At 45.1% G+C, this 22,189-nt stretch overlaps 1 protein-coding gene and 1 pseudogene across 3 annotated transcripts in view; both read left to right on the top strand.

Moving 5' to 3' along the window:
• ANKRD33B (ankyrin repeat domain 33B) overlaps window positions 1-22,189 on the top strand; it is a 91,131-nt gene that overhangs the window by 56,601 nt on the left and 12,341 nt on the right. For both annotated transcript variants that reach the window (XM_082620500.1, XM_082620501.1), the window contains one exon: window positions 11,446-11,586. In XM_082620500.1, coding sequence (XP_082476626.1) covers window positions 11,446-11,586 — 141 coding nt within the window. The remainder of the gene's footprint in view (window positions 1-11,445; window positions 11,587-22,189) is intronic.
• LOC309805064 (son of sevenless homolog 2-like) lies at window positions 12,528-16,710 on the top strand (annotated as a pseudogene). The gene is made up of 2 exons: window positions 12,528-13,020; window positions 13,248-16,710. The product of its transcript is annotated as a son of sevenless homolog 2-like (transcript).

The raw sequence follows: 22,189 nt of genomic DNA, 5'->3' as shown, positions 1-22,189 counted from the left end.
CACTGCAAGGGGAGGAGAGATTGGCATCTTTAAATAGGAGAAGAAACACCCTCCTTTCCACTAAGAGGGATGTGGGGAAGTTCTGGGGGTGGTGGGGGAAAGTTGAGGGGGTTCCCTTGTGGTTTCTGTTCCCTCTATGAAGTAGGTGTGTCATCTCCTGGGAGAGGGGTTTTCTGTGAGGTAGGTGACTTAAGAGTGGGAAAGTTTAAAATTCCCCCTTTGGGGTTTGGGGGATTGTTGCTCAGTGGAAATCAAAAGTGGATATGACGCTTCTAAGAACACGTAAATATTAACCTTTTTTCTTTAAAACCATGACAATGAACCGAAGGGAGCTTTCCTTTTCTTTGGTAACATACATAGCTTGAAAGATAGTCCAGCTTGGCTACCATGGACTTCTATCCCCCGTACACTTTCAGAGAAAATGCCATTGGCCATCCAAAGCGAAGCCAGAACCCTGGGGCTGGGGTGGTACCAGGAATCATCTTTGACTTTTCTCTTTCTGTTACTTGGCTCAGCCCAATAATCACCAAGACCTGTCCATTCACTTCACTCTGAGTCAACAACTCCTCTCTACCCTCCGGCTCTCCCCGGGGGCTGGCCACCATCTCCTCTGTCCATTGCACACCCACTCGGTGATCACCCCACCTCCCCCACCACTGGTGACGCTTGTGGACGGTGTGGACGGGATCCACACCTGGCAGCCAGTCAAGAACCATCGTCCCTACCTTGCAGTCTTACCGAGTGGCCCTAGCCTAGATCTCCCTTTCATAAGATGAACTTTTGATTTTAGAATAGTTCAGACTTACAGAAAAACTGTAAAGATTGTGCAGAGAATTCCCGTATACCCCACATCTGGTTTCCCCTGTCGTTAGGCTCTTACACTAGGATGATACCTTGCACAAAGCAAATAAGCCCATATCGATGCATTTTTTTGAATTTTATTTTATTTTTTTATACAGCAGGTTCTAATTAGTTATCTGTTTTATACATATTAGCGTATACATGTCAATCCCAATCTCCCAATTCATCACACCACCATCCCCACCCCTGCTTCCCCCCTTGGTGTCCATACATTTGTTCTCTACATCTGTGTCTCTATTTCTGCCTTGCAAACCAGTTCATCTGTACCTTTTTTCTAGATTCCACATATATGTGTTAATATACGATATTTGTTTTTCTCTTTCTGACTTCATTCTGTATGACAGTCTCTAGGTCCATCCACGTCTCTACAAATGACCCAATTTCGTTCCATTTTATGGCTGAGTAATATTCCATTGTATATATGTACCACATCTTCTTTGCCCATTCGTCTGTTGATGGGCATTAAGGTGGCTTCCATGACCTGGCTATTGTAAATAGTGCTGCAACAAACATTGGGGTGCATGTGTCATCTGGAATTATGGTTTTCTCTGGGTCTATGCCTAGTAGTGGGATTGCTGAGTCATATGGTAGTTCTGTTTTTAGATTTTTAAGGAACCTCCATACTGTTCTGCATAGTGGCTGTACCAATTTACATTCCCACCAACAGTGCAAGAGGGTTCCCTTTTCTCCACACCCTCTCCAGCGTCTGTTGTTTGTAGATTTTCTGGTGATGCCCATTCTAACTGGTGTGAGGTGATACCTCATTGTAGTTTTGATTTGCATTTTTCTAATAATTAGTGATGTTGAGCAGCTTTTCATGTGCCTCTTGGCCATCTGTAGGTCTTCTTTGGAGAAATGTCTATGTAGGTCTTCTGCCCATTTTTGGATTGGGTTGTTTGTTTTTTTAATATTGAGCTGCATGAGCTGTTTATATTTTTTGGAGATTAATCCTTTGTCCGTTGATTGGTTTGCAAATATTTTCTCCCATTCTGAAGGTTGTCTTTTCATCTTGTTTATAGTTTCCTTTGCTGTGCAAAAGCTTTTAAGTTTCATTAGGTCCCATTTGTTTGTTTTTGCTTTTATTTCCATTATTCTAGGAGGTGGATTGAAAAAGATCTTGCTGTGATTTATGTCAAAGAGTGTTCCTCCTATGTTTTCCTCTAAGAGTTTTATAGTGTCCGGTCTTAAATTTAGGTCTCTAATCCATTTTGAGGTTTTTTTTTTTTTGTATGGTGTTAGGGAGTGTTCTAATTTCATTCTTTTACATGTAGCTCTCCAGTTTTCCCAGCACCACTTATTGAAGAGGCTGTCTTTTCTCCATTGTATATTCTTTCCTCCTCTGTCAGATTAGTTGACCATAGGTGTGTGGGTTTACCTCTGGGCTTTCTATCCTGTTCCATTGATCTATATTTCTGTTTTTGTGCCAGTACCATACTGTCTTGATTTACTGTAGCTTTGTAGTATAGTCTAAAGTCAGGGAGCCTGATTCCTCCAGCTCTGTTTTTCTTTCTCAAGATTGCTTTGGCTATTCGGGGTCTTTTGTGTTTCTACACAAATTGTAAAATTTTTTGTTCTAGTTCTGTGAAAAATGCCATTGGTAATTTGATAGTGATTGCATTGAATCTGTAGATTGCTTTGGGTAGTATAGTCATTTTCACAATATTGATTATTCCAATCCAAGAATGTGATATATCTCTCCATCTGTTTGTGTCATCTTTGATTTCTTTCATCATTATCTTATAGTTTTCTGAGAGCAGGTCTTTTACCTCCTTAGGTAGGTTTATTCCTAGGTATTTTATTCTTTTTGTTGCAATGGTGAATGGGATTCTTTCCCTAATTTCTCTTTCTGATCTTTTGTTGTTAGTGTATAGGAATGCAAGAGATTTCTGTGCATTAATTTTGTATCCTGCAACTTTACCAAATTCATTGATTAGCTCTCGTAGCTTTCTGGTGGCATCTTTAGGATTCTCTATGTATAGTACCATGTCAAACAGTAACAGCTTTAATTCTTCTTTTCCAATTTGTATTCCTTTTATTTCGTTTTCTTCTCTGATTGCCATGGCTAGGACTTCCAAAACTATGTTGAATAATAGTGGTGATAGTGGACATCCTTGTCTTGTTCCTGGTCTTAGAGGAAATGCTTTCAGTTTTTCACCCTTGAGAATGATGTTTGCTGTGGGTTTGTCATATATAGCCTTTATTATGCTGAGTTAGGTTCCCTCTATGCCCACTTTCTGGAGAGTTTTGATCATAAATGGGTGTTGAATTTTGTCAAAAGCTTTTTCTCCATTTACTGAGATGATCATATGGTTTTTCTTCTTCAATTTGTTAATATGGTGTATCACATTGATTGATTTGCATTTATTGAAGAATCCTTGTATCCCTGGGATAAATCCCACTTGATCATAGTGTATGATCCTTTTAATGTGTTGTTGGATTCTGCTTGCTAGTATTTTGTTGAGGATTTTTGTGTCTATATTCATCAGTGATATTGGTCTGTAATTTTCTTCTTTTGTAGTATCTTTGTCTGGTTTTGGTATCAGGGTGATGGTGGCCTTGTAGAATGAGTTTGGGAGTGTTCCTTCCTCTGAAATTTTTTGGAAGAGTTTGAGAAGGATGGGTGTTAGCTCTTCTCTAAATGTTTCATAGAATTCACCTGCGAAGCCATCTGGTCCTGGACTTTTGTTTGCTGGAAGGTTTTTAACCACAGGTTCAATCTTATTACTTGTGATTGGTCTGTTCATGTTTTCTATTTCATCCTGGTTCAGTCTTGGCAGGTTATAGCTTTCTAAGAATTTGTCCATTTCTTCCAGGTTGTCCACTTTATTGGCATAGAGTTGCTTTTAGTAGTCTCTTAGGATGCTTTGTATTTGTGCGGTGTCTGTTGTAACTTCTCCTGTTTCATTTCTAATTTTATTGATTTGAGTCTTCTCCCTCTTTTTCTTGATGAGTGTGGCTAATGGTTTATCAATTTTGTTTATCTTCTCAAGGAACCAGGTTTTAGTTTTATTGATCTTTGCTATTTTCTTTGTTTCTATTTCATTTACTTCTGCTCTGATCTTTATGATCTCTTTCCTTCTACTAACTTTGGGTTTTGTTTGTTCTACCTTCTCTAGTTCCATTAGGTGTAAGGTTAGATTGTTTATTTGAAATTTTTCTTGTTTCTTGAGATAGGATTGTATTGCTATAAACTTCCTTCTTAGAACGGCTTTTGCTGCATCCCATAGGTTTTGGATTGTCGTGTTTTCATTGTCATTTGTCTCTAGGTATTTTTTGATTTCCTCTTTGATTTCTTCAGTGATCTCTTGGTTATTTAGGAATGTGTTGTTTAGCCTCCATGTGTTCGTGGTTTTTTTAACTTTTTTTCCCCCTGTAATTGATTTCTAATCTCATAGCGTTGTGGTTGGAAAAGATGCTTGATATGATTTCAATTTTCTTAAATTTACTGAGGCTTGATTTGTGACCCAAGATGTGATCTGTTCTGGAGAATGTTCCATGTGCCCTTGAGAAGAAAATGTAATCTGTTGTTTTTGGATGGAATGTCCTATAAATATCAATTAAATCTGTCTGGTCTATTGTGTCATTTAAAGCCTGTGTTTCCTTATTAATTTTCTGTCTGGATGATCTGTGCATTGGTGCAAGTGAGGTATTAAAGTTCCCCACTATTGTGTTACTGTCCATGTCCTCCTTCATAGCTGTTAGCATTTGCCTTATGTACTGAGGTGCTCCTATGTTGGGTGCATATGTATTTATTACTGTTATGTCTTCTTCTTGGACTGATCCCTTGATCATTACATAATGTCCTTCCTTGTCTCGTAACATTCTTTATTTTAATGTCTATTTTATCTGATATGCGAATTGCTACTCCAGCTTTCTTTTGATTTCCATTTGCATGGAATATGTTTTTCCATCCCCTCACTTTCAGTCTGTATGTGTCCCTAGGTTTGAAGTGAGTGTCTTGTAGACAGCATATATATGGGTCTTGTTTTTGTATCCATTCAGCAAGCCTGTGCCTTTTGGTTGAAGCATTTAATCTGTTCACGTTTAAGGTAATTATCGATATGTATGTTCCTATTACCATTTTCATAATTATTTTGGGTTTGTTTTTGTAGGTCTTTTTCTTTTCTTGTGTTTCCTGCCTAGAGAAGTTCCTTTAGCATTTGTTGTAGAGCTGGTTTTGTGGTGCTGAATTCTCTTAGCTTTTGCTTGTCTGTAAAGCTTTTGATTTCTCTGTCAAATCTGAATGAGATCCTTGCTGGGTAGACTGATCTTGGTTGTAGGTTCTTCCCTTTCATTACTTTAAATATATTGTGCCAGTCCCTTCTGGCTTGTAGAGTTTCTGTTGAGAAATCAATCAGCTGTTAACCTTATGGGAGTTCCCTTGCATGTTATTTGTTGTTTTTCCCTTGTTGCTTTTAATAATTTTTCTTTGTCTTTAATTTTTGTCAATTTTGCTACTATGTGTCTTGGCATGTTTCTCCTTGGGTTTATCCTGCCTGGGACTCTGTGCTTCCTGTACTTGAGTGGCTATTTCTTTTCCCATGCTAGGGAAATTTTCGACTATAATCTCTAAATATTTTCTTGGGGCCTTTCTCTCTTCCCCTTCTGGGACCCCTATAATGCAAATGTCGCTGTGTTTAATGTTATCCTAGAGGTCTCTTAGGCTGTCTTCATTTCTTTTCTTTCTTTTTTCTTTATTCTGTTCTGTGGCAGTGAATTCCACCATTCTGTCTTCCAGGTCACTTATCCGTTCTTCTGCCTCAGTTATTCTGCTATTGATTCCTTCTAGTGTATTTTTGATTTCAGTTACTGTATTGTTCATCTGTGTTTGTTTGTCCTTTAATTCTTCTAGGTGTTTGTTCTATCTCTAGGTGTTTGTTGCCTATCTCCACTTCATTTAGCTGTTTTTCTGGGGTTTTATCTTGTTCCTTCATCTGGTACATAGCCCTCTGCCTTTTCATTTTGTCTGTCTTTCTGTGAATGTGGTTTTCATTCCACAGGCTGCAGGATTGTAGTTCTTCTTGCTTCTGCTGTCTGCCCTCTGGTGGATGAGGCTATCTAAGAGGCTTGTGCAAGCTTCCTGATGAGAGGGACTGGTAGTGCGTAGAGCTGAGTGTTGCTCTGGTGGGCAGGGCTCAGTAAAACTTTAATCTGCTTGTCTGCTGATTCGTGGGGCTGAGTTCCCTCCCTGTTGGTTGTTTGGCCTGAGGTGACCCAGCACTGGAGCCTACCCGGCTCTTTGATGGGGCTAATCATGGACTCTGGGAGGGCTCACACCAAGGAGTAATTCCCAGAACTTCTGCTGCCAGTGTCCTTGTCCCCATGGTGAGCCACAGCCGCCCCTTGCCTCTGCAGGAGACCCTCCAACACTAGCAGGTAGGTCTAGTTCAGTCTCCTATGGGGTCACTCTCCTTCCCCTACATCCTGATGGGCACACTACTTTGTGTGTGCCCTCCAAGAGTGCAGTCTCTTTCCCCCAGTCCTGTCGAAGTCCTGCAATCAAATCCCACGAGCCTTCAAAGTCTGATGCTCTGGGAGTTCCTCCTCCCGTTGCCAGACCCCAAGGTTGGGAAGCCTGATGTGGGGCTCAGAACCTTCACTCCAGTGGGTGGGCTTCTGTGGTATAAGTGTTCTCCAGTCTGTGAGTCACCCACCCAGTGGTTACGGGATTTGATTTTACTGTCATTGTGCCCTTCCTACCTTCTCATTGTGGCTTCTCCTTTGTCTTTGGATGTGAGGTATCTTTTTTGGTGAGTTCCAGTGTCTCCCTGTCGATGATTGTTGAGCAGCTGTGATTCCGGTGCTCTCGCAAGAGGGAGTGAGTGCATGTCCTTGTACTCTACCATCTTGAACCAATCTCCTCAATGCATTTTTGTTATTAACTCAAGTCCATTTTTTTATTCAGACTTCCTCAGTTTCCCCCTAATGTCCTTTTTCTGTTCCAAGATCCCAGCTAGGATCCCATGTGACATTTTGTTGTCATGTCCCCTCATGCTCCTCTTGGTTGTGACAGTTTCTCAGACTTTATGACTTTGACAGTCTGGGGAGTGCTTGTCAGGTACTTCTCAGGTAGAGTGTCCCTCAGTTTGTATGTGTCTGGTGTTTTGTTTGTTTGTTTGTTTTGCGGTACACGGGCCTCTCACTGTTGTGGCCTCTCCCGTTGCGGAGCACAGGCTCCAGATGCGCAGGCTCAGCGGCCACAGCTCACGGGCCTAGCTGCTCCGCAGCATGTGGGATCCTCCCGGACCGGGGCACGAACCCGTGTCCCCTGCCTTGGCAGGCGGACTCTCAACCACTGTGCCACCAGGGAAGCCCCAAGTGTCTGGTGTTTTCTGCGTGATTAGAGTGGAGTTGCGGGTTTTTCAAAGGAGGACTACAGAGGAAAGTGCCATTTGCATGACATCATATGAAGGGGTTTGTTAAAGAAAAAGAAATGTTCAATGACACCTGTTAGAGATGGTCAGGCAGACTTTATTGAAAAATCATCTCGATAGGTACGAGGACCATCACAATGGCATTTTGCACCAGGGGAGAGGGTAGGCTCAACTCCGATTGCAGCATGGATATGTGGGTGTTTATAGCCAAGGAGCAGGGGTCGGGGTCTGGGGACGGGAAATGACTAAAAGGAAACATCAGGGAGATTCCGGCCAAACCTACCTAACAAGATTCTTGCTGAAGACAGGCCAGGGTGATCACCTGGGGGCTGGTGGAGGATGAGGAATGACCAGATAGCACGGTGGGGATGAGGGTGGTTCTCGTTAAACTGACTTATTAGCAGGGTTATTGCTAAAATGAGATTTTACAAGGAAGGGCTCAGATGGGCCTGGGGAGAAGTTTCAGGGGCCTGAGTGAAGTTTGATCAGGCAAAGAATCTTTGTCGGCAAAGGCTCTGGACATGACCGTTGACCCTGATCACCGGGCTGAGGTCATGTTGGCCACACTTCTCTCTTGTGAGATTACCGCTCCACTGCCATCCCCAACATAGTCTACTCTTTGGAGGGGAGTCTCTGTGCACAGCCCACAAGAAAACGAGTGGGTGCTTATGTATCACCTCCTTGGGAGTGGAGCAAATGCATAAGTTTTTTGGAGTTTTTCTGCCCAGAAATTTGTCTGTTAGGCCCTTCTTATACAACACCTTATCTCCTGTCATTTTCACAATTGTGAGGTTGATATTATCTCCCATTTTCCAGATGTGGAAACAGAGACTCAGCGAAGTTGACCTACCTCCTCAGGCTCACCCAGATTTTAAGTGGCAGGCTGGGAGCTTGAATTGGAATGTTCTCAGAGCCAGCTCTCTTAAGTACTCCGTTCTCTGTCTGCATGGCCATTTAGTTACTCCACTGAAGCTATGTCATCAAGAATTAACTTATTCCCTGGGCCGCTTAAGCCCTTCTCTTAGGCAGGGTAAGGCTCATGGGGTCAGTGGAGGATGTTCTTTAGCTCTGTGTGGTCAGCCCACTCGTTAAGTCCACTCTGAGGACGTCAGGAACCAAATCCTATTCCATACGGTCAAAGTTGGACTAGGCTCAAACTAGATTTCCATATGGGGCACATTCTGTTATGCAAGGAAGGCTGTGTTCTTCCTATCATCTATCTATCTATCATCTATCTATCTGTCTTACTGAAGACAAAGAAAAAAGCTCCTTTTGGTTAATTGTCATGATTTAAAGAAGAAAGGTTAATATCTATTCAGGTTAATATCTATTCATTCTTAGCAGCACTGGGTCCATCCTTGATTTCAGTTGAGCGAGGTTGTCTCGTGATAACAGGTATTGTTCTGGCATCCTGGGAAAGCCAGTGGGGAGCTGAGAGTGATTTCACTGACAGCTCGAGCCTGTAGTCAGTAGTCAGAACGAGTGGACTGCACGTTGGTTTTTCTGATCTCTACATAACATGCAGAACAGACCTGTATAATGGGTCGTTTGTTTTGTGGATTGTCAGTTTTTTCTCTCCCCACCTGTTCAGAGCGTTTAGGATATATCGGTGAAAAGGACATCGTGCTGAAAATACGGTGGCCACGCTCTTTCACGTTTTTAAAGAAACGTTTCCAAACGAATTGCAATTCGTTTCGCTATGACCCTGGCTAAATCTAACTGACAGGTGCTGCAAAGTGTTTAGCTGGACGACAAACCCAACTGAGATCAAAGGACTCCCCTCCCCCGCCCCTGCTCCAACAGTTGAGAGCAGTTAAGTTGCTTTGGGCACCTGACAGCCAGCATCGTCCCCTGGCGGGGGTGTGCTCTGTGAAGGAGAGCAGAAAGCAAAGTGGTGTGAATGACTCAAAAAGTGTCAGCTGCTGGTTGGAACCTGTGAATCACAGAGCGGGAAGGTCCCACCCATTTGCTTCTGGCTTGTTAACCCCCTGACGCGATCATATTAGTCAGTGCTTATCTCGGAAAGTCAGAAAGCTACATGATTTTTGCGATGAGTTCAGGAGGTGGGCTGAGGTCCATGGTGAGGGGACAACACTGCTTCTGGAGGAGCCCACACTCTAGTTTCTGTTGCTTGTTTCGTTTTTAACTTGGAAGTTGAGGAGAAGGATGTACTGTTGCTTGGCCAGCAGCCTGCAGTGTCTGGGTGCCATTCAAGGAGGGTAACTGGGTCCCCGCCTGCACTCTGTCTGTCTCAGTCGGCGTGCGATGGATGGGGTGACGGAGCTCCCGCCGTGGGAGGAGTTACTGGTGGGCGTGCACAGCACTGGCAGGACCCGGATGGAGGCCCAGGAGAGACAGGAGACAGTCGCTGTGGCAGGCGAGGGGTGGGGTCTCCACGCTGCTGTGCTGGGGGCCTCCTCCGCTCCCTCGGCCTCCCAGTCTGCAGGGCAAGGGGGGCTGCATCTCAGGAGCACCTTGTGTCCCATGGCTGCCCGCCCTCCGGAGGAGGCCTCACCTCCTCTGCCATGTGTCCAGTCTCACCCATTGCGCTTCCTGAGAGCAGCCCGCGGCGGAGCCTCAGGGGTCCTGGCTTCTCCGTGGTGCAGAGGCCTCCCTGCGAGGAGCTAGTGGTGCCCAGTTAACAGCAGAAGTCGCAGTGCAGTGTCCACCAGGCGTCACACCTGCAGCCCCGACAGTGGGGCTTCCGGGGGGCATGTGTGGGGTGGGGGTGATGGCGGGATTTCTGAGCCAGTCCTCGGCGTGTAAGGATGGAGGCTGGGTCCCCAGGCCCTCCATCCAGGCTCAGGTGAGAGCTTCTGCAGACTGCCCACCCTCCCGAGGTGTGTTAGCCATCACGATTAGGGCCAGGATGGAAATGGCAACCAAGGGGCAGGCTGGCGGGTCAGGGGTCAGGGAGAAGGTGAACAGGAGAGGAAGCCATCTCCCACCTTCGTCCTGAAATCTGAGCCTCTAGGACAGTGGCCCTCAACAGGGGTGATTTTGCCCCCATAGGGGATATCTGACAACGTCTGGACACATTTTTGGTTGTCCTACCTGGGAGGGAGGAGGGGTATGGTAGCTACTGGCGTCTAGTGGGTGGAGCCCAGGGATGCTGTTACCCATCCCACACTGCACAGAACAGCCTTACAACAAAGAATAATCCGGCCCCAGGGGTCAATAGTGCCAAGGTTGACACCCTGCTCTAAGGGACTAAAGAGTCTTCCGGGGGGAGGGTGGCGTGTCATTTCACTCGAGGACTTAATAAATGTGGTCAGTGGGCTTCGGGCAGCATGGGCATTTGACTCCAGAGCCTCTTTATGTGGCACAAGAGTCGTTTGAGGATCTTTCTCTGGGTGAGCCAGGAGCATCCTGGGAACACTGCTTGTTACGTGATGTTCTCCTTATTCACCGCTATCCAAGAGTGCGTGGGCTTTTTGAAAACCCTCTGGGAGTGAGCAGAAAATCAGGCCCTTTTTTGGAAGTGCGAGACGATAAAGGGGAGAAATCTATATTCTGAAATGAATATTTTTACCTGCTTGGGTTTATGGATAAGGGTCTGGTTAGCAATACTCCCTGGGTTCCCTGCCTCTGTGTGTGTATGTGAGAGAGAGTGTGTGTGTGTGTGTGTGTGAGAGAGAGAGAGACAGCCCTCTGAGCGGTGATAGGGTGGCAGTGTGCACTGGCATATCCTGTTGTTCTGATGATGAGATGAAGACTTTCTCCTCCCTGAGGCTCTGGAGTTCTGGGAAATGGCTCCGAGGTTCATCTTCTGTTTTACCTCGGCGTCTCCTGCCGAGCGCCGACAGCGTGCAGGGCCTCCCCGCTGACCAGCCGGCGTCTGCGTCAGGCCAGTTCGGGTTTGCCCACGCCACCCCCGCAGTGTCCCTGCTCCCCACATTCCCTCCTCAACAGGTTGATGGGACAGCTGGGCTTCCAAGTGGCGTGGCAGGAGGGCGTAATGAACCAGAGCAGCAACGGCATGGCCAGGGCAGGGCCCGCTGTCTTCTCGTTTCCTGGACTCCTGAGAATTATTTTTTGCGGCCTGAGAAGCAAACACACACACACACACACACACACACACACACACACACACACACACCCCACAGAGCGGTGGACCATGCCACGTTTCCCTCTGTCTGTGTAGGAAGGCCGCTGGAATGCCCGCTCTTTGTGGATTGTGGTCCATACATGTGTGCATTTCTCTTTGCAGGACACGTCACCATCACCAACTACTTGTTGAACTATTTCCCCGGTCTTGACCTTGAAAGGAGGAACGTGTTTGGGTTCACGGCCCTGATGAAAGCCGCCATGCAGGGCCGAACGGAGTGCATCCGAGCCCTGATGCTAGCAGGTACGTCCCCACCTGTGCCCACGCAGTCCCAGGGTCCCGGGAAATGCTGAGTTGGCTCCTTTAAAGAATATGTGTTGAAGGGATGAATTCCCCCCCCCCCCATAGAAACCAAGCCTAGTGGATGCAGCAAAGTAACGTTTCTTTGTTGAGATGTATGGCTGTCATCATCCGAGTTGAAACAAAAACAAAAGCTCCGGCCCGCTCCGCGGCGCGCATGCTCCGTGCGGCGCTGCTCCAGCTACACGGGATATGAGCGCGGGGCGGGGGGGCTGGGCGAGCCGCGCTGGCTGGGGCCCAGGGCTTGGCGGCGGCCCGGGGCCGCTGTGCGCGGCTGCTGAAGGGGCGGCGGCGGCGGCGGCGGCGGCCAGCACTGTGCACGCCAGTGTGGCTCTCTCGCCCGACGCGCGCTCCCGGCCTGTCTCCAGGCCCTCTGGAGGTGACTCGGGTGGGCCGGGCAGGGCGGCGTTGCCGGTTGGGAGGGCGGAGATGAGGCGATGAGGAGACAAGCCGCCGCCGCCGCCGCCGCCGCCGCCGCTCCCTTCCTGCCCCGGCCGTAGCGGGAGTCCGAGCAGGGGAGAGGCCAGCTGTACCCCCGCCGGGTTGCGAACCCACACAGAGGAGGAGGAGCCGCCCGAGAAGCAGGCCAGCGCCGCGGGGAAAGGAGGCCGCCGCTTCGGTCGCAGCCGGGGGCCATCCGGGTTCACGGGCCGCCGCGCTTCCTCTGCGGACGCTGCACTAGGCGAGGCCGCGGGGCCGAGGAAGCCGCCCCCGGAGCCCCCGCCCGCCGGCGCCGCCTCCGAGCCGCCTCGGCCGTAGCCGCGGCCCGGGCAGGAGGCGGCGGCGGCCGGCGAGGCGAGGCGGCCCGCGCCCTGCCAGGCCACTGGCCCGGCCCTTTTCGGCCCGCGGGCCGCCCCCGATGCGGAGGCGCTGCCGCCGGGGCCATGCCGCAGGCGCCGCAGCCCTACGAGTTCGTCAGCGAAGAGAACAGTCCGAAATGGCGGGGACTGTTGGTCTCGGCTGTGCAGAAGGTTCAGGAGCAAGTACATCCCAATCTCTCAGCCAATGAAGAGTCTATTATGCTGAAGAGCTGATTTTTCAGCTGCTCAATAAATTATGCATGGCCCAACCAAGGACTGTTCAAGATGTGGAGGAACGAGTTCAAAAGACCTTTCCTCATCCAATGGATAAATGGGCTGTTGCTGATGCACAGTCTGCCGTAGAGAAACGAAAACGAAGAAATCCTCTCTTACTGCCTGTGGACAAAATCCATCCTTCATTGAAGGAAGTTTTAGGGTACAAAGTGGACTACCATGTGTCCCTATATATTGTGGCTGTACTAGAGTATATCTCAGATGATATTTTGAAATTGGCTGGTAATTATGTATTTAATATCCGACATTATGAAATATCCCAACAGGACATTAAAGTGTCAATGTATGCAGATAAGGTTTTTTTTTTTTTTTTTTTTTTTTGCGGTACACGGGCCTCTCACTGTTGTGGCCTCTCCCGTTGCGGAGCACAGGCTCCGGATGCGCAGGCTCAGCGGCCATGGCTCACGGGCCCAGCCGCTCCGCGGCATGTGGGATCTTCCCGGACTGGGGCACGAACCCGTGTCCCCTGCATCGGCAGGCGGACTCTCAACCACTGCGCCACCAGGGAAGCCCTGCAGATAAGGTTTTGATGGACATGTTTGATCAGGATGCTATAGGCTTGGTTTCTCTTTGTGAAGATGAACCTAGTTCTTCAGGTGAATTAAACTACTATGACCTTGTCAGAACTGAAATTGCAGAAGAAAGACGGTATCTACAGGAACTAAATATGATCATAAAAGTGTTTTGAGAAGCTTTTCTTTCTGACAGAAAGCTGTTTAAACCTTCTGATATTGAAAAGATTTTCAGTAACGTTTTAGATGTACATGAATTGACCGTGAAACTTCTAGGTTTAATTGAAGACACAGTTGAAATGACTGATGAAAGCAGCCCTCATCCGTTAGCTGGAAGCTGTTTTGAAGATTTGGCAGAGGAACAAGCATTTGATCCTTATGAAACATTATCACAGGATATTCTTTCACCAAAATTTAATGAACGTTTCAGTAAGTTGATGGCCAGACCTGCAGTGGCTCTACACTTTCAGTCCATTGCTGATGGTTTTAAAGAGGCAGTTCGTTATGTCCTTCGTTATGCTGGTGCCAGTATATCATTGTTGGCACTAATTTGAATTATTAAAGCAATTGAAAGCATGTAGTGAAGAGCATGAAGACAGAGAATGTTTGAACCAAGCTATTACTGCTCTCATGAATCTCCAAGGTAGTGTGGACTGAATTTACAAGCAGTATTCACCTAGATGCTGACCTGGCGATCCTGTTTGCCCATTTTATAATCGTCAATTAAGAAGCAAGCACCTGGCTATTAAAAAAAATGAATGAAATTCAGAAAAACATAGATGAATGGGAAGGCAAAAATATTGGAGAGTGTTGTAATGAATTTATTATGGAAGGCCCATTGACAAGAATTGGTGCTAAACACGAATGGCATATTTTTCTCTTTGATGGCTTAGTGATTAGCTGCAAACCCAATCATAGCCAGTCACACCTTCCAGGATACAGTAGTACAGAATACAGATTAAAAGAAAAATTTGTCATGAGGAAAATACAAATCTGTGATAAAGAAGATACTTGTGAGTGCAAACATGCTTTTGAATTAGTATCCAAAGATAAAAACAGCATAATATTTGCTGCTAAGTCTGATGAAGAGAAAAAGAATTGGATGGCAGCACTTATTTCTCTTCATTATCACAGTACTCTAGATCGAATGCTAGATTCAGTATTATTGAAGGAAGAAAATGAGCAACCACTTAGATTACCAAGTCCTGAAGTGTATCGTTTTGTGGTAAAAGACTCTGAGGAAAACATTGTTTTTGAAGACAACTTGCAAAGTAGAAGTGGAATCCCCATTATTAAAGGAGGAGCTGTGGTGAAATTAATTGAAAGGTTAACATGTCACATGTATGCAGATCCCAGTTTTGTTCACACTTTCTTACTACATATCATTCATTTTGTAAACCACAAGAATTGCTAAGCTTACTGATTGAACGATTTGAAATTCCAGAGCCAGAACCTACTGAAGCAGATAAATTGGCAGTAGAGAAAGGCAAGCAGCCAATTAGTGCAGACCTTAAAATGTTTCGCAAGGAATACGTCTAGCCAGTACAATTTAGGATCTTAAATGTGTTTCGGCACTGGGTTGAACACCATTTTTATGACTTTGAAAGAGACTTGGAGTTGCTTGAAAGACTAGAATCCTTCATTTCTAGTGTAAGAGGGAAAGCTATGAAGAAATGGGTAGAGTCAATTGCTAAGATAATCAAGAGGAAGAAACAAGCTCAGGCAAATGGAATAAGCCATAATATTACCTTTGAAAGTCCACCTCCACCAATTGAATGGCATGTCAGCAGACCAGGACAGTTTGAAACGTTTGATCTCATGACACTTCATCCAATAGAAACTGCACATCAGCTGACACTTTTGGAATCTGATCTCTACAGGAAAGTTCAACCTTCTGAACTTGTAGGGAGTGTATGGACCAAAGAAGATAAAGAAATAAATTCTCCAAATTTATTAAAAATGATTCGCCACACCACAAATCTCACTCTCTGGTTTGAAAAGTGCATTGTGGAAGCAGAAAATTTTGAGGAACGGGTGGCAGTACTAAGTAGAATTATAGAAATTCTGCAAGTTTTTCAAGATTTGATTAATTTCAGTGGTGTATTAGAGATCATCAGTGCAGTAAATTCAGTATCAGTCTATAGACTAGATCATACCGTTGAGGAAAGAAAAAGGAAAATTTTGGATGAAGCTACGGAATTAAGTCAAGATCATTAAAAAAATATCTAGTGAAACTTAATCAGTCCACCTTGTGTGCCTTTTTTTGGAATATATTTAACAAATATTCTGAAGACTGAAGAAGGGAGTAATTTTTTAAAAAAGAAAGGGAAAGATTTAATCAATTTCAGTAAGAGGAGGAAAATAGCTGAAGTTACTGGAGAAATTCAGCAATATCAGAATCAACCTTACTGTTTATGGATAGAACCGGAAATGAGGAGGTTCTTTGAAAACCTTAACCCCACGGGAAATGCTTCTGAAAAAGAGTTTACAGATTATTTGTTCAACAAGTCACTAGAAATTGAACCCTGAAACTGCAAACAGCCACCTCGATTTCCTAGGAAATCAACTTTCTCTTTAAATTCTCCTGGAATAAGGCCTAATACAGGCCGACATGGCTCTACCTCAGGTACTTTATGAGGTCATCCAACACCATTAGAAAGAGAACCATGTAAAATAAGCTTTAGTCAGATTGCTGAAACAGAGCTTGAATCAACAGTGTCAGCACCAACCTCTCCAAATACACCATCTACTCCACCAGTATCTGCTTCTTCAGACCTTAGTGTGTTTTTAGATGTGGATCTCAACGGTTCCTGTGGAAGCAATAGCATCTTTGCTCCAGTCTTCTTGCCTCATTCAAAGTCTTTGTTTAGTTCGTGTGGTAGTTTACATAAACTAAGTGAAGAGCCACTGATTCCTCCTCGAAAAAAATTTGATCATGATGCTTCAAATTCCAAGGGAACTATGAAATCTGATGATGACCCCCTGCTATTCTGCCAAGACAGCCTCCCCCTCCAAAGGTAAAACCCAGAGTTCCTGCTCCTACTGGTGCATTTGACAGGCCTCTGCATAGTCCACCACCGCCGCCGCTGAGAGATCCTCTTCCCGATACCCCTCTACCAGTTCCCCTTTGGCCTCCAGAACACTTTATAAACTGTCCATTTATTCTTCAGCCACCTCCACTGGGACATCTTCACAGAGATCCAGACTGGTTCAGAGACGTTAGTAGATGTCCCAATTCTCCAAACACTCCTCCTAGCACACCATCTCCAAGGGTACCACGTCGATGCTACGTGCTCAATTCTAGTCAAAATAATCTTGCTCATCCTCAAGCTCCCCCTGTTCCACCAAGGCAGAATTCAAGCCCTCACCTACCAAAACTGCCACCAAACACTTACAAACGGGAGCTTTCGTACCCCCCATCGTAGAGACCTTTGCTAGAAAATGCAGAAACCCCTCAGTGACCCTAGCCATATGTAGTAGTCAGTGACACTGGAATGGTATTTGTACAGTTTTTTTAAATTTTATTCAAAAAAGTCATAGTATTTTAGTACTTTTTAAAAATAATGTTCTTACAAAAATGCTACTGATCAAATAAGCTTTTAAAAATTGGAAAAATAAAAATACAGAAGTCCTTTACCATTATCCTCAGGTGATCAGTAGCATTGCCTTGTCTTGGATCCTCAGTGCTGCCCAAAGGCCAGTATAAAGAATTTATATTGCACTGTAGACTCTGCTAAAATATGGTTTAAAGTGACATTGATTGCATTGAAAGTGGATAGTGCATTTGTGGAATTTTTCAAATTTGAGTAACATGACTTTTTTAAGGCAGTGAATTTATACACATTTAGGGGGTGTGTGGTGATACTGATTTTTAAGCCTCTTTGACCATCTTCTAGTTTTTACGTCTAGTTTTTACATTTAGGAAGATCGTGAATAACACCCACTGTTCTTAAACTCCTTAATGCCATGTCTTAAAAGCCAGAATTTGCTGCTGAATCAAAAGTGAAAAATAGAACGAAAATAATAAAATGCACTATGTTTATTGTTTTGTCGAAGTGTAAACAGACTACCTAACCCAATCATAGAGGAAAAAAGGGCATATATCTTATACAGATGTGCCTTTTTGTTTTTGCAGACTATGGTGTCTTTAGCTAATGAGTTGCCTATTGTTTTGGAAAACAAAGTTGATATGCCATACATGTACAGTTTTGTTTATAGTGTACATTTAAAGATAATGCTAATAACCTATATAAATTTATGTGACTCAAGGCCTGTAGTACAGTCTGCTACTTTACTAATTCATAAAGCCGGAGGATACGTTTCTTATGACATAGGAACCAACTGCATTGCCTTCAAAACCAAGTAACTTTCTCTATAAATCTCATGTTAACTAAAAATTTTTAAAGTATTTTTTTAGGTTGGTAATATTTAAACCAGCAGACACTTAAAGCTTTATTAAACTTTTTAATCAGAGATGTGATTAAAACATTTATTTGCCATTTGTATTCCTTCATTCTAAGTGATGAAAAAGCGTGTTTTCCTCTTAGTGCTGTAGAAGCAGTTGTAAAGTAGCCAAAAGCCACATTGTTTATTTACTGGTCTGTGGCCTTTTACTGTGCTTTGTATCAGAGTTCCTAACAAGATTAATAAATCACCCCAGTCTTAATTTTTAAAAGAAAGAAAAAAAAAAGCTCCTGCTTTCAGGGTGGGTGGGAGGTCACAGCACTGGTCACCCCGTAGGCCAGCCCTCCTGTTTCCTCACCCCCCAGCCTCCTCCTGCCTGCATTTTTCTTCACAAACGTGTGCTCTGGTCTTGACACCGGCAAGATGGTCCTATTGAAGGTGGGCAAAGGGATGGCAGGGTCTACCCAGGAGCCTTCCCGGGTGTCTGCTTGCTGGTGGGTGGAGTCACGTGGTCATATGATGTTGTAACTGAGCAAGGGCTTGTGTTCCTGCAGTGCAGAAAGCCATACTCTGACGGTGGGTGTTCACAGCAAAGTTAGGGTTTATTTGCAGGGCACCAAGCAAGGAGTACTGGCAGCTTATGCTCAGAAGACCTGAACCTCCTGATGGCTTTTAGGCAATGGTTTTTAAAGACAGTGTTAGGGGAGAGGGTTGTAGGTTGCCTGATCAGCTTGTTGACCTTCTGATCAGCTGGTGGTGAGGTAACAGGGTGACGCTTCAGGAGTCTCAATCATCAACCTTAGGGTTCCAGCCGGTCTGGGATCTAGTGCTTGTGGTCAGCATAGAGTCACCGTCCTCCGCTGGTAGGGGGTCTTAGTTTCTGCAGAACAACTCAAAGATATGCACCAGATTGTCACCTATATCCCTTCAGGAGGAACTAGGAGTCCTGTGACTCTGTTGTCCTGGTCATTAACTGCTTAAGTCTGCTCTTTGGAACTTGAGGAAGGCCTAGGAGACTAAAGCTTTTTTTCTACAAACAAGAAACGGGACATGGATGGGCTTTTGCACCCGGGAAGGCCTCACAGGGTCCTGCTCGGTTTCAATCCCCCCTTTTCTTTGATGTGCATCAATCCTGAGAAGAATAGGAGTGGGACAAGAAAGGGATTAAAGTTTTGGGTAGAGAGGTTCATCATACATTGCGGGAGTGGGAGTTGGTTTTAGGGGTCTTGGTCTCCGTGTGGGGCAGTTTCTTTCTACCTGGCATCACACTGGAATGTTCTCAGGCTGGGCCAGCACGGCAGGCCCGCCTTTGCCCTTTTGGCCTCATCATCTTGAGGGAAGCCCCTCCTCTGAGCCTCTGTGTCCTCATCTGTGAAATGGGAGTAATGACTTCTTCCCCACCTCCCTGAGGATGAAATACATCACTTTGTAAATTCTCTGGGGCTATACATATTTAAGGAACTACTGAGCTGAATTCCTTGTGACTAACCTCTAGTTGTTTTCCCCCTCACTCTAAAATGGAATTAATGATCATTGTTAGGGCACAACCTCATTGGGTTATTCTGACAATAAAATGAGAAAATGTATGTGAAGCACACACCCAGGGTCAGGCGCAGAGGGAGCATCTCAAACAGTGGGAGATGCTGTTGTCGCCGTTATTTAATTTCATTATCTTAGTTTATTTTGTTTTTGTTCTTGGCGCTGGGTTCAGCCGGTCTTGCTTGGCCCTACGAGCTCCCAGAGAGGTGGCATCCCCTCCAGTCTCAGTATCTTGAGGACCACGTTAAAATTCTTCCAAGCATCAGGCTGGGCGAGTGGCTCTGTTTAGACAACTTGCTTCTTTTTGTAAATAAACCTTCATTTGGGGATAATTTTAGGTGTATGGAAAAGCGACAGAGATAGTAGAGAGAGCACCCACAGAGCCTCGACTCAGCACCGCCCCCCCCCGACCATGTTAGCCTCTTGCCGAGAGGCAGAAACTGCACAATACAAGTCACTAAAGTCCAGACTTTATCCAGATGTCACCAGTTCTTCCACAGATGGGCCCTGTCTGTTCCAGCATCCCAGCCAGGCTCCCACACTGAGTTGTCACATGTCCCCAGTCTGTTCTGGTCCCCGGAAGTTGCTCAGTCGTCATGCCTTGTCCATGACTTGGTCTTGACACTGGCCAATGAACACTGGTCCCCCAACCTGAGCCCATATGTCTTTTTCCTTGTGATTAGATTGGGGTTACAGGATTTGTTACAAACCTACTTTGGATTGTTTTTTTCTCCTGCTTTGACTGAAGTGTTTTAGGGGATGCTGTAAGAAAAATAAATTCAGTAAGCAAAGACAGAGGCTTCGAAGATGAAAACCTTCTTGGAATTAAAAAATATCCTCCGGGCTTCCCTGGTGGCGCAGTGGTTGAGAGTCCGCCTGCCGATGCAGGGGACACGGGTTCGTGCCCCGGTCTGGGAGGATCCCATATGCCGCGGAGCGGCTGGGCCCGTGAGCCATGGCCGCTGAGCCTGCGCTTCCGGAGCCTGTGCTCCGCAGCGGGAGAGGCCACAACAGAGGCCCGCATACTGCAAAAAAAAAAAAAAAAAAAAAAAAAAATCCTCCTTAAGATTAATCTCATTGGTTGTGCTTTTGACTCAGTGACAGTTTCATTTTTTTAAAGTGAGATAGCCGTTTCCACAGGGTTTATCAATGACATCAGGAAGGGATGGTTCCTCCTAATTTAATGGTGATTAGGATACTTTTGTGTTTTGGGGGGAGCTTCATCTGCTTATACTGCTTCTGGATCTAGTTATAATTGAGTGTAAATTAGCAATTCACTTTTACAACTAAAAACTTTCGATGTCAATCCAGGCATTTTCCCCAATGAATTAATTTGAATTACAAACCCTCTCGTTTTCAAATTAATTGCCTTCTAATCAGTCTGGACCGTGCATGGAATTTGCTGTCATTTTTTCCCCTGAGTCTGGTAGAGGTTTCAGGCATTTACAGATCACAGAACCTTTCAGATCTCGTGAGAGATGGGCCTGCTTAAGGGCAGTGTGTTCAATGCTAATGTGTTTTTTTCTTTTCCCTTAGTTATTTGGATAATAAATTTGGCATTGAGTTTTATATACCCTACTTTTTCTGTTCCTGTCAACGTGAGCACAACCCCATCAAAGTCTAGAATAATCCACACGAGTGCAGACCTCTAGTGCCTCTGTTCCTGAACTGTACCTGGTCAGAGCAGAATGGCCAATAGAACCAACTTGGAAATCAGGACCCCTGGTTTCAAATTCCAGCCCCACTATTCAGCCCCTCTATACCCAGGGCCAGTCACCTCCTGCTATGGGCCTGTTTCGTCTATAAATTTCAGTGAATGTCAGTAGTTACTGCAGGAGGTCATGGTGTGGATTGAGTGAGTTCACACTTGACAGCTCTCAGGGGCTTGCCTGGCATGGAGGAAGCTGTCCGTTGTTGTTGGCTGTCATGGTTATTGGTGACTTTATGTGTTCACTATTATGTGTTAAATGAATGAAAAACTATGGTATATTTTTCCCTTTGAAAATATCCTTGTGATCAGACACTTAAACTTTCTTATGGAGGGTAACTCAGGTTTCTTAATCTTGGCACTGTTGATGTTTGAGGCCAGATAATTCTTCGTGGTCGGGCTGTCCTGTGGGTTGTAGGATGTTTAGCAGCATCCCTGGCCTGTGCCCACTAGGTGACTGTAGCACCCCCCAGTTTTTTTTTTTTTTTTTTTGCTGTACGCGGGCCTCTCACTGTTGTGGCCTCTCCCGCTGCGGAGCACAGGCTCCGGACGCGCAGGCTCAGCGTCCATGGCTCACGGGCCCAGCCGCTCCACGGCATGTGGGATCCTCCCAGACCGGGGCACGAACCCATGTCCCCTGCATCGGCAGGCAGACTCTCAACCACTGCGCCACCAGGGAAGCCCAGCACCCCCCAGTTTTGATGACCAAAAATATCTCTAGACACTGCCAAACGTCCCCTAGTGGGAAAGTGGCCTCTTGTTGAAAACCACTGATATAACTAATGTAAATGGGAAATGAAGGGAAAAGTGAATAGAAAATCTGACACCTTTTTCAGGGAGCTTTTGAGCTGCCCTCTAAGGCTTTTATTGTTTAACTTACAGAATATTTTCATTTTTTACTACTGCCACTAAGTTACCTTATACTTTTTCCCAGGAAAGTGGGTCACATTTTCTTCTTACAGATGAGTGTGTTTGTTTTAAAAGAAAAAACAATACGTGATTGAATGCCTTTCCTGGGTTTGGTACATAGCAATAGAATACTTGTTGAAATGTTTAAACACTTTGCAACAGTATTTTAAAGTCTTCTTATTTCCGTTTGAATTCATCAATACTAAGAAAAACTAAGGCTGTAAAGATCCTAAAATCTGGGTATTTCTTTTGGATTGATGTTTACAGAATCAGGTCATCCTGTGATCATTTTAAAAGCAAAAGGCCATGAGCTACATATTAATAGTTAGCATAAAACTGTGTATCTCATTCTCATTTTTTCAAGTGCCGTGTTCTTCTGA

The sequence above is a fragment of the Mesoplodon mirus genome, assembly GCF_964341445.2.
Source record: "Mesoplodon mirus genome assembly, chromosome: 5".
Taxonomy (NCBI): domain Eukaryota; kingdom Metazoa; phylum Chordata; class Mammalia; order Artiodactyla; family Ziphiidae; genus Mesoplodon; species Mesoplodon mirus.
This window is presented reverse-complemented; position numbering and strand designations above follow the sequence as displayed.